The sequence below is a fragment of the Falco peregrinus genome, chromosome 6 (assembly GCF_023634155.1).
Source record: "Falco peregrinus isolate bFalPer1 chromosome 6, bFalPer1.pri, whole genome shotgun sequence".
NCBI classification, from domain to species: Eukaryota; Metazoa; Chordata; class Aves; order Falconiformes; family Falconidae; genus Falco; species Falco peregrinus.
The window spans coordinates 24389596-24401997 of NC_073726.1; the positions used below are offsets into that span (position 1 = coordinate 24389596).

Below are 12402 nucleotides of genomic sequence, written 5' to 3' on the forward strand. Positions count from 1 at the left end.
GGTACCACTCTTCCCTGCAATACTTTCTTATCTCTGGAAACTGGGGAAAAGCCTATTTCCACCCTGCAGCGATGTGGCAGAACCAAAATAAGGGGCCAGACATCCTGTGTCCTGGTTGAACAGCCAGTCCAAAGGCGGGTGCAGCTCTCAGAATAACATCCTGCTCTGGCATTAGACCAGTTCCTTTGTCACCAAGTCCACCGTTTTGCAAAATCTGTATAGTCAAACTCATATAGCTCCTTTAGCTTTACATCCCCTTCAAAAGTATTTCTGTTGAAGGATTAAGACCTTAAGCAAGAAAATCTTAAAAGGGTTTTTTTGTTTCTGTTGTGATCGATAGAAATGTAAAGTAGTTTATATGGTTTCTATTATGTGAGTTGTTCTTTCTCAGTGTCCACTCAATTCAACATGAGTTTGACATCGAAGGGGTGAGAGCTGGTTTGTTGGTCCAAATACCTTTATAACACAAATCAATGTGGATCCACTTTTCAGAAAAGTGGACAGTAACCAGTAAAACTGTATTAACAGTATCACCTGAAGGCAAAGTATTCATTGATGTACCACTCTTTAATGAAAGCCCTGATGAAAGAAAACAGAACTACTGCATGCAATTGACAATATAAACCCTAGCCACCACAATCCATACTCAGCCTATAACCTAAATGGACTCAGTTTCTTTTTCTAAAAGCGATTACATATTTGTTACTGATAGTTTAACTGCCAACATGAGTACAACCAACTGAGAAAAATTATCTGGCTTCCAATATTCAGCCTCCCTACAGGTCACCCAAAATTGTTTGTGCCATTATTTGTGAATACACGGCTATAAATAGCCAAATGAGCAAATCAATGGTGATAATGAAACAAAAGCTACTTTGTGTCTCTAAATTGAACCGTGAAGGAAATCCAGCTAGATACAGGCACGTATGAATGGAATCGCAGTGCAAGCTGCCTAAATTGGTCCATGAAAACTGTCAGGATTACTACATGCCTAGGGTTATATGCCTGTACTTTTCTCTGTCTTACATGGGATTGTGCTCCATGAATAGTTCTGCTGAAGACAGGAAGACGACTTCCAGAGCAAAGCGTTTTGTGGTGTAACAGCATTGGAGTTTGGCTCCCCGATAGACCACGTTTACAGATGGATGCCAGTGACTGTTCACTGCTGCTGTTCTCTACATGCCACACATGCATGCTTGAAAACAAGGAGTTAGGTGACAATCTGCAGTGCAGAAGCCCTCAGTGATGAAAGATTGTAAGTGGTAATTGAGTACAGCGAGCAGTTAGCTCCTGGCAGTGATTTAAGTGACCTTCCTCCTCTGAAGGAGCTTTGGAGTTAAGCTCCATGCAGATGAGAGCAACGGAACTCTTCAACCCAAAAACTTGGTGGCAATTAAATGTGTTATTCAGTGTGCACAGCCATGTAGGTGTACAACATAAATATGTAACCTGGTACGTATACATTATATTCTTTTCGTACCGATTGTATCAATCAGTTTCTCAAGTTAAAATGCAGTGAGAATGAAAAGAGCAAGTCTTTTCAAAATAAATACCTTGAAGTGAATTATTGTTCTGCACACCATGGCTTCTCAGCCCTTCGTTGTACATGTTAGGCAAAGCCAGACACTTCTGTTGAATAAACACAGAGGCAGACAGTAAGCCCATTGTCAACAAATGGGTCTGGGTGGGAACCAGTGTGTAATGCCATCAGCTGCTGGTGGCTGCTGCTTTGGTGATACAAATGCAGCTGGACAGGTTCAGGATAGGGTGTCAGGCAGTGTGGCTTTTCCTTGCTCTGACAGTGTTTTGTACCATGGTCTATATGGTTAAATGCTTATTTTGTACTTGGGGTAGAAATGGGTGAGCATGTCTAGTTTCAATCCCCACACATACTGTGGCCTCCACAGTTAATTTCAGCCTTCCTGAGTCCTGTTAAAAGAAACATAATTACACTTCAGGACAAAAAAAGAAAAAAAAAATCCATAGGAAAAAGAACAGATTTCAAGAAAGGTGATGCAGCAGAAAAGGTGGACACCTCTAATTTTTGGATGCCCAGATTAAGAATCTTTCAGTGGGGCTTATTTTCTAACAGCCTGGAGCATCTGTCTTCTAAAAACCAAGCCTTGTTAAATTACGTATCTGTGCTGAACAACAGAGCACAATGCAGGGATCCTGCACTAGCTCTGGGCAACTGCAACCCGGCAGCAGAAGTGATTATAGGAGAGTCCATCTTGCTGCATGCCTAACAATGCAGCCTGCTGAGAACAAGAACAGCTAGCCCATAGCCCCAGAACCATTCCCATGGCCGTCCTCACCCCTGATCCCCGGCAGTATCACTGCACAGCACTGTCCCAGGCTGGCCAGACTTGCCCTCAGCCCATGCACTGCACTAGAGACATATAAAATGACTAGCTGGGCTTGAAAATCTACATTGTGTCACCGCTCTCCAGCAGCCACACTGCTAGTAAGTCTATGCTCCTAATACACAATTCAGGCTGCCCTTTACCTAGAGAAGAATAAATAGAGAAAAAAATTATTAAAAAACTTTTATCTAGAGAAGAAATGGATTAAAAGTTAAAATATCTTTGAGAGAAACGAATAGGTGTCCAGAGCAGGGGATAAAAAAGGTTTTGTTCTTTTTTGCACACCAAAACATGTCCAGGATGAGTTTGAAAAGTCACCAGGTCCACATGGGTCACTTGTACCTAGCTGAGACTTAGTACTCTTGCAGAATAGATGCAAAGACTGCTTAAATTGAACGCTTGACTTCTGTATGGCAAAATTTTAGGTGCGGTAGCTTGTTTATCAATGTCTGATCCTGAACTCACTGGAGTGATGAGAGGAGCTCACAAGTAATTTTGAATCCCTTAGCGCAAAGCAGCATGCCGCACTAAAGTGAGCACACCGCTGGTCTCCAGGGCAGCCTGGAGCTACCTGGGCTTGAAGATCCCAGAGCTGCCCCACCTCTTCTGCATCTACATAAGCCAGGGCAGCTGTACAGAAATTCAAACTGAACTCAGGTGATTCAGAGCCTCCTGAAACTGCTATTTCCCCCTTTATTTATTTTTCTAGAAAAGATGGAGTGGAGGAGCTACAAATCAGGTTAAATTGCTAAACAGATGTTGTTCCTTTACTTTCCAAAGGGACTTCTCAGTTGCCCAAAGCACACACGCTGCTAAGGAGTAATGGGCAGACCCTTGCAAAAGCTGAGTGTGTTTGCTGACAAGGTACACTGCTAAAGCTTGTAGCAACCCTAGAAGCTAATTTAATGCTTTTTTAAAAAAAAAACAGCCTCCCCCCTCCCCTTTTTTTTTTATTTTTTCAGTGGTGTGAAGAATTATTCTTGAGGATTAGCATGAGCTAGCGAATAAGCACTGGAATATAGCTCAGGACATCTGAGTTCCATTTCCTGCTTTATTTGCTGCAAGATTCTCCCCAAAATCACTTCATTCTCTCTCCTGTTGCTTGTCTAGACAGCAGAGTACTGAAGGCAAGGGCTGTTTCTCCCTCTGGGTGAAATCTGGTCTGACTGAAATCAATAGCAAAACTCTCACAGGATGCAGCCCTAGCATCCCTGAAGGCAATGGCAACATTCGCCAGCTTCAGTGGGGCCTGAATTTTACCCTATGTATTTCCACAGTACCTAATTTAACAGGGCCTTTATCTCAGCTGGGGAGTAAGATGCCCCTGTAATACAAATAATGGTATTTATAAAATACTTTCCACATGCACACAGCACTCTACAATGTGGGGAACGTGACAAAGAACAGAGCTCCTGTCCAGGAAATCTTCCAGCAGCAAAGCACAAATGGATAAATTATAGGAGAAAATAATAGCGACAGGTACTATCTAGGCAAAAGAAAAGCAGTATGTGGTAATTGGAGCTGGAACGCTTCATGGAGCGGCTGTTTTTCAGGAGCTCTCTGAAGGAGGAATAACGAAGGCTGGGCAAACCTAGAGAGGCTATTGCAGGCATGTGGGTGGTAGATAAACTGTCTGAGGCTGTAGAGTCAGGTTTAGCCTTGAGTGAAATACTGCATGCATCGTGGAAACTCTTAGCAATAAGGATTTCTAATGAAAATCTTGACAGACTTTTAATGATACAACTGCTCCAGGGGGTTGTAATAAAAAGGTGAAGCCATAACATTTTGGGCTGTCCTGCCTGCTTGGTGCTGCCAGCTTTCACCCTGACAGATTGAACTTTAGCAGTTCAATTCCCAGGCTGAAATGTTGCCAGGATTATATCGCCTCCGCTCCTCAAACATTTATTGTGTGTTTTTCAAATATCATGCAATAGCTGAGGGCAAATAGCATGTGCTTCAGTTCATCTTCTGTAACACCTCAGACCTCATTTGCCATGAGTAGCGAGAATCCTCTTTGGTGCTGGGCTCAAAACTGTCTCTTCTCTTGCCAGGGGACACTTGAACTGGCTTCAGCTGGACCGCCGGGTGCTGGAACATGACTTCCCCAAAAAGTCAGGACCAGTTGTTTTGTACTTTTGTGTCAGGTAAGTGCATGATAGCAAGCCCTTCCCATGGGATGCAGCTATGGACAACCTGTTCCCTAGAGGCCAGGAAATGCAGCTGCCAGTTTCACACACTGTAGAAACACCTGTGGACAAATTAACACTTTTACAGAGGTTTCTTCTGAGCTGTAGTGTAAATAAGTGTAAGCTGTAGTGTAAATTTACAAGTATAAACAAGTAGTAGCCACACTAACACCCATAGCTGTCCACAGAGAAACCTTGTATGAGGGCAAGACCAGATGTTGTGTCTTTACATTTTTATTTGCGGGTTTTGAACTCCTGGGAAGTCCAAGCTGGGTAGGGCTGCAGAACAAAGACTTCTTTCTGCCAGCAGAACCAACCTGAGCCAGCCACCTGGAGGGAGAACACTTGCTTCCTCGCTGGTGAGCCATCCGTTTCCTCTGGATTGCACCCAGGGTGTGCATTATGTCAGGGACCAAATTAATACTGGTATAGCTCTGTTGTATTTGCCTTCCAGACTCAACCGCATAATGGTATAATGAATTACCTCCAAACAGCAAATGATGACATTTCACGGCAATCAGTTGGCTTCTGCATGAGCATAGAACATATTCATAGACTACACTGGACCAGACTACAAAGTTTTTAATGAAAATGATGGTAGTTTGGGAGAATTTCTCTTCATCTGGGAATTCTGTGAAGAACTGATAGCGTTTGGAAGCCACTAGAAGCTGCCAGTGCTCTTGTGTACACACTGCCTTGTCTCCAAGGGAGATATTTTCTGAGAAGACAAATTTGCTCTTGCAGCTTTAAAACACCCAGGGAGAAGCTGAGGGTTGGGATGGCATATGTACAAAATTAAGTTGAGGGGTTTGACTTGCTTATAATGGATAGCTCATGTCTAGAACTAGCCGGTGCAGTGTTACTGTGTCGTCTTCTGTTAGCCTTTCCACTCCAGTGTTATATTACATCTGGCATCATTCTCATTCATTCCATAGTACCCACAAAAAATGAAGACCTGCTTTTGAGTTTCTTCCCTCGAGTGAAGCTTTTTTCCCCAGCATAGTGACTGTCATTCATTTAACTTGAATTACAAGGGAAGCTTCTTAAAAGAAGAGACTCTTTGTTGTTATGTCCTCATATTTAGTGATGGATATACCTCAGAGCAAATCAAGGCTGCACAGAGCCCCATGATTCCAGAACTGGCCTGCTGTTTCCCAAGAGAAGAGCTTAGTCTACATTTTGGGTGCTTCAAACCATAAGGGTAGATCCATAAGCTGGACATTTCCCGTGTGTACAATCCAGATCCATCTGTGCTTAGAACTACACAAAACTCTTGGTGCTCTTCTGGAGAAGTGTTGGACTTCTAGGAAAATTAAAAAAAAAAAAAAAAAAACACAGCAAAACCTAACTCATTAAGAACAAAGCAGCTCTATTATCAAGCATCTTGCCTAGGAGCCAAATTGAGGAGCCTGTGCTAGGACAAGGATCCCATGGAAGGCAGGGAAAATCTCTGACTGAGCAAGAGCTAAGTGCAGATTTTAGGAGCGGAACTGCTAAATGTGTGAAAACCAGTGCTACTGAAGCACTCTCATACTCATTTCAGAGACCACTCAGTGAGCATAAATATTGCCATCTGTATTGTTTTATGAAAGTTGGCAGCACAGTGGAGACAAGTCATTCTAGCAGGATCTTAGCCAAGAGAGATCTTAGGACTATGGATCCATACAACAGTTGGTAAATGAGTGACTTCTCCTGTTCCGGAATCGCAATCCATAGGGGAAACCCATACGGGAAAAGTCAGCATTCAATGTCTGAAAGGGAGTGTGTGAAAACCAGACTGACTATGGGATTATACTCTTATTTGTGGTAGTAATGAGTGGATTGTCACACTGGGTTACAATTTGAATTGGACTGGAAGGCCAGATGCCTCAAGAGTTAGGAAACGGCATTAACTTTCTATGGCTTTTCTACTGTTTATTTCCCCTGTGGATGTCAAATGCTGGCAAGAGGTTGCAAAAGTTTCCCAGCACATAAAGAGTTCCCATGTCCATCCCCAAATCTCATCTGAACAGAAGGCAATTGGAGAAGAAATTCACTCCAGCCAGCTGGCTGATGTTGGAAAGACCCCACATACCTGTCACCCAGCAGTTTCAGTTCTAGCTTGGGAACTAAAGCAAAGGCTGAAGGAACAGTTGTTAAGAGACCCATCCATGGATGGGGGTTTATTCTCAGGTGCACAGAGGCTTGCAGAGCCATCCATATCCATACCATAAGCAGAATGTTCTCTCTCCCCTGCTGCCATGAGGTGGAAAGCAGAGACAGCTAATGCTGTACCATACCTAATTACAAATGTGTTAATTTTTAAGGGACAGGGTGCCCATGACACCTACTATATCATTGGTAAAGGCTTGCCTGTGTTTGCCGATACCTTTCTTTGTATTACCTCTCCCCAGCACTGCAGCTGAGAAAGCTTAGGTTAGTGCTGGGGGTCCTAATTGGGGAGATAGTAATACAAGTAACTGGATCTGCCAGATGTTCATCACAGAGAAATCTGTTTACTGTATCAGGATTTAGTAATCATGTGGGTTTTCCCTCTGTTCGAAATAAATGTACAATTCAACCACACTGGGTAACTACTGAAGACATGAAGCTTCAGGCAAGAACAGTAAACGGTAGTTTGTGAAGAGGAGAAGCTACAGAGGAACCATTTTCCCCTTTTATGTGACCATCAAATTGTTTTTACCCTTAGCATGCCTGCAGCAGCGTTGATGGGCAACATGCCTACCAAAGATACCACCGTTTTTAGATTGCTGTAAAAGTACATTTAAATGGAAGCATCCCTTTTTAAGTAAAGGCTTCTTGGAAGAACCGTGCTGAAAATACAAAGTTTCACAAGCTTGGCAGTGTGAAATTCTCCTCCCTTATTTAAATTTCTGCAGCACTGTTGAAGCTTTGTCTTTTGACACACATTTCCTTGGGGTCTGACATTGTTGAACATTGATATCCAGTGTCCTTACTCACTTCTGTAATCAAAGACCAAAAATTTTACAGTACTGTGTCAAAGGAGGAGGATTTTCTAAGGATGTTCTTAGCAGTAGTTCAGGAGAAATTGCTTCTGCCTTTGTACACTTGCATAGCTAACTGCAGCCTCTCTGTCTTCAGTTTGTCATCTAACGCTTCTCTGGAAGCTTTCCGCTGAGAGCAACATAGGAATCTAGAAAGCAATTCGGACTGTTTGGGCAGCTGTGAACTGCCCCATGGCTATTCTTGTACAATATTATTTTATAAGACTCTGCTAATGTCCCTTCATATAGCTTTAAAGCCATACATGAAAGCAAGAGGGAGCACCACGTGTCTTGCAGGGGAGGTGGGATGTCTGGCAGCAGGATGGGAGTAATATTACTTCTCATCTTAGAATTATCTTCCCCAGCTGGCTCTCTAAAGCCCTGGTTGCTTGGTTGTAGGTGAAACTCATTCCCTGGCTCAGAGGGTTTACAGTGCAGATAAACCAAGCCAGATGAGAGCCACAGCTAAAGTTCAGGAGAAGCAAAGGATGGGGATAAAGGAAGGAGGGATTGCTTGACCAGGTGATTTGACAGAGGTGCTCTGAGACCAGAAGAGGACAGCAAAACTGTACCTCACAACAAGAGCTGCATGGTAAAGGGCAGGAACCTAAGTAAAGTGTGGAGATGCATGCAGCAAGGAGATCAGAGGAAAACAGAGCTAGCAGGGGTCCAGTTTAAGGTTGTTGTATTTTTGGCAGTGAAGGCATTTTGCTCTGACTCACTCAGGCAGGAGAAAGAAGGCAAAGTTACTCCCTTTGAAGGAAGGCAGAGTTACTCCCTTTGTGTAAATCTTGAGGTGACAGAGGACCAGAGCATAGACACGCTGTTTTTTCAGGGAAAGTGAAGTTGGCCAGGCTTTGCAGTGAATTCTCACCCTCAAACAATGGCATTGCGGGATTAGCAATCGTTAGCTAGGGAACCACCAGCATGGGTCTGATCTCTTTATCTTTGGATGTTTATCATGCTGTTAATTTATATGAACAAGCTTAGCAAATATAATTCACTTCACTGGTGGATCTTTTCCCAGGAATGAATATATGTTTCCTCAGAGTAGCTCCACCAGCTAAACAGTGACAAGCCACTGCTGAAGTCGTCATGCTAAATTAGAACATCTCTCACGTGGAAAGGCTTTTCTTTCAGAAAAGCATGCAAAAAAATGTGAAATAAATCCTCAGTATCCAAATACACTCTGGGGCTGAGTTTGTATCTGTGGCCCAGCAGTATTCCCACAAAGGAATGCCTGTGTTCAGCAATGTCTGGCATGTGTTCATACATACTGGCTAGGCTGAAGTCAGCATGGGAGCCATGGGGGCTCAGGACTCTCAGTATTGAGGCCAGACATTTTGTCAGCTTACCACAGTTACTACAGACCAGTGGCCTTAAATAAGAGTCCAGCACTGAAACACAGAGCGCAAAGCTCATGTGTTTCAGTGCTTTCTTTAACCTCAAGGAACACAGCTCTGTGTGCACTGGCAGTGGTCCAGGTCTGAGGCAGGTGGGACAGATGTCTGAGACAGGACTCACCACACCAGACCTGAGATGTTTACCTGGTATATGGCTCTATGTTAAGGCTAATTAGTGTAGCCTCCCTGTATAACCACTGGAAAGAAATAGGCACTTTTCAGGAACAATTAATCTGACTCCTTTTAGATGACTGCTTTGGAATTCAGTAAGTTGCAGTCTAAAATGCCTATGTCTCTTCTCAGACCTCAGGCCCCTGCTCAGATGTAGGCTTCTACATTGTAGCTATGTCTTTTCACCTGATAAATCCCCTCTGTGGGCATCAAGGGCAACCTATAAATTCAGAATATTATTTCAGAGTTGGCACAGCCAGGGTTGAGGAGGCATTTCCGATCTACGAGGCTTTGCCTGACTACCTGAATGGAATTGGACCAGATTTCAGCTGCATTATTAAGGCCTTATGCTATTTTAATTCTTCAGCCCTCCTTTATAACCCAGTCTTTAAACCTGTATTCCATTAGAAAAGGACTAATGTTAAACTAAAAGAAGCAGGAGACCAAACAGTTGACCCTGGAAGGAAGAGGCAGTCGTTGCTAGTATGGGTTGTTCGTAGGGCTAGATGGACCTTACAACTTGTTGCTGAAATGCATTACTACTTCCCACATTGGCCAGAAGACATGTATGGGGTGCAGATTCACGGCACGCTGCTCCCACCTTTCCCGACTCGCTCACACAGCGATGCCAGCCCACTATGGTTGTGTGCACCACTCACTTCCACTCAGCTTTGCTCCTCTCCAAGAAATTAGATTAGGGGATGGTGATGACAGCAGCCTGCTACGGCAGGAAGAGTGGAATAGAACCACACTAAATTAACCAGAGCAATTTATTTGTCGCACACGTAATGGGCTGTGTTTCTCCATCCACAGTTCTCCGCATCAGAGGGGGGTATGTGGCACTCCACCGCTTTGCTCCAGACAGAAAATGAGGAATCACCAGCTCCTGCTTCTCCCCTCTGAGGAGGAAGAAGCAGCAGCCCTCTCTCTGCCCCATGGTGTGAGACAGGGGTTTACCGGAACTGGGGAGAGAGGCTTGAGATTATCAAGTACATCAATTTTGCAGCCAGGGGAGGGAGAGAGAAGTGGCAGTTTGCTCTGACCCATGGATATGCTTCATCTCACCTGCTAGCACCGAGGAGAAGATGCTGGGGGAAAATATACACAAATCTCTGCTCCTCTGTTCTTCCCTGTAACCTACAGACCATTCTGCAAGGGGAGCTGCAAGGAGGGCAGTGCTGGACACCACATTACCATAGAGCTTGATCATCCCAGCAGAGTTCGAGGAACTGCCCTGAGATGTTTCAGTACCTTGGAGTGCTCTGTCTTCATCCTCACAGCTAGCTGGCTTTTCTTAGAGCTCCTTCCAGCTGTGCTGTCTCCTTCACCCGCTCTCACTGCCAGTACTGAGCCAGTAACTCCCCATAGCAAGCTCCCAGGCAATTTATGCTACATATAAGGGAACACAAAGAGCCATCTCCTACTCACATTATATCTCCACAGTTCCATGTACTGCTGAGGTGCTGCTGAAACAATAGCAAAAAATCAGAATATTAAATCCACATAATCAACCCAGTCTAACCAAGCTGCTTCAAGGGGTTCCCATGAGCTGCTCTGTCTCTAAAGTCCAGCAAAACTGTGCCATAACCTGAGTCTCTTTGTACAGCATGTGTTTTGCTGGCTGGTGTGTGTCAGCTGTGTGTACACTAAGCAGGAAGACCCCAAAAGCCAGCAGCCCTGCAAACCCCCTCCTCCCGCCCAGCCGCAGTGTATAAATACAGTCGCTCAGACCTTGTTTGTGCTGGAAGACAAGGCTCCCTGCAGACAATTTATTGCAGCCTTCTCAGGGTGGCCCCCTGCTCTGTTCACCCGGGGGAAGGTGTAATAAATTGCCTGCAGGGAGGCTTAGCTCCTCAGAGTCTCTTTAGAGATATGAGAAACTTCTGTCCAGTCAGAAGATTTACTTGTGTGAAAACTGACCTTTGCTTGAGGAAGGGAACTAATGGGGCTCTGCTACTTAGCACACAGCTCTGAGCTAAGTCATCCATTACACGCACATCTTAATAGCAGTCTGGCTCTTGAGTCCCATAACACCATTTCTGTTTTCTGCTTAACTGGGAATATATTTGTGTAAGTGAGCTATGTTTAGAGAAGGGGATAAGTTGTTTTTCCTTTCCATTCAGCCACCGAAGGGGGAAGAACAAACAGAATTCTAAAAATTTATTGTTTTGAGCCACATTTTGAATGTGTTGATGCTAGTAGCATTGTCTTGTCTAATTTTGGGAAGCATTTAGACAGCATGATAGGTACTATGCAGAAATGATGGATGCTGTCAGTGTAGGATTTGTACCAGATTTGGATCAAGCAGCAACAGCTATGTCAATGCCTACACTGGGTCAAAGCCATGCAGACATTGTACCTTACACCAGTGGGTGTGATTTGCTGTCATCAGTGAAGCAAGTAGAAAGGTCGGCTATGAGGGGTCGTCACTGTGCCATTGAACAAAGGAGTAGAGCCAGTAAGTAAAGCCCATGCAGCTTTCACAGCTTTGTGTGCTGCTGACAACACAGTGGAATGGCTGGAGGTATTTCTATTCCTGAAATGGTTCAAGATCCTCAGATGAAAAATGTTCCACAAATGCTGAGGGATGGTGTTATGCAAGACAGTGCAGCCAGTGAGTTACCTCTAACAACCAAGCTGTCACCCTTGGTAAGGATCAAAAAGCAGGAAGAACTGGGCTGATGCTCAGGAGAGTCTGGAGAAGTTACCCTGGTGACGGAGGGAGAGGAGGGGAGGAAGGCAGTGAGATGCTGTGGTTCAGTCACTGCTCTCACCTCATACTTGGGACAGATAACATCACTCTAAGCCAAGAGGAGCTGCAACAGCCTTTTTGTACAAAGATGCACTTCCCTTGCAAACTAAGCTCCATGGGACATTTCAGGGGTGGAGCAATTTGCAGAATAAATTGAGCTGACTTGCTGCTTTTATGGCTTGCTCAGACCTAGTTCCCCACCCACTGGGAGGGCAGGGGACTGTAGTGAGGTCAGTGCCTTTCCAGGTGATGCTTGATGCTGTAACCAAACATCAGGAAGGAATGTGCCTGAATTACCACCTTGATTCCTTCCCTTCTCTGCATTGATATTGGAGCACTCTGCTGTTTGCAAAGACTTCCAGGATGTACAGCCAGGAAGAGAGATGGTCTCTATATATTTGAAAGCAAATCCCTTAGTGTTTTGTACACGGAGAAGATAAGGCATAGGAATGAGCAAGTATCCCCAAAACACATGGGTTTACAGGAGTTCAATGGGCCAACCTCTTACAAACACTGAGGAAA

At 44.3% G+C, this 12402-nt stretch overlaps 1 protein-coding gene across 7 annotated transcripts in view; it reads left to right on the top strand.

Moving 5' to 3' along the window:
- FRMD4A (FERM domain containing 4A) overlaps positions 1-12402 on the top strand; it is a 387455-nt gene that overhangs the window by 284689 nt on the left and 90364 nt on the right. For all 7 annotated transcript variants that reach the window (XM_055807271.1, XM_055807272.1, XM_055807273.1 and 4 more), the window contains one exon: positions 4415-4507. In XM_055807271.1, the coding sequence (XP_055663246.1) occupies positions 4415-4507 (93 nt within the window). The remainder of the gene's footprint in view (positions 1-4414; positions 4508-12402) is intronic.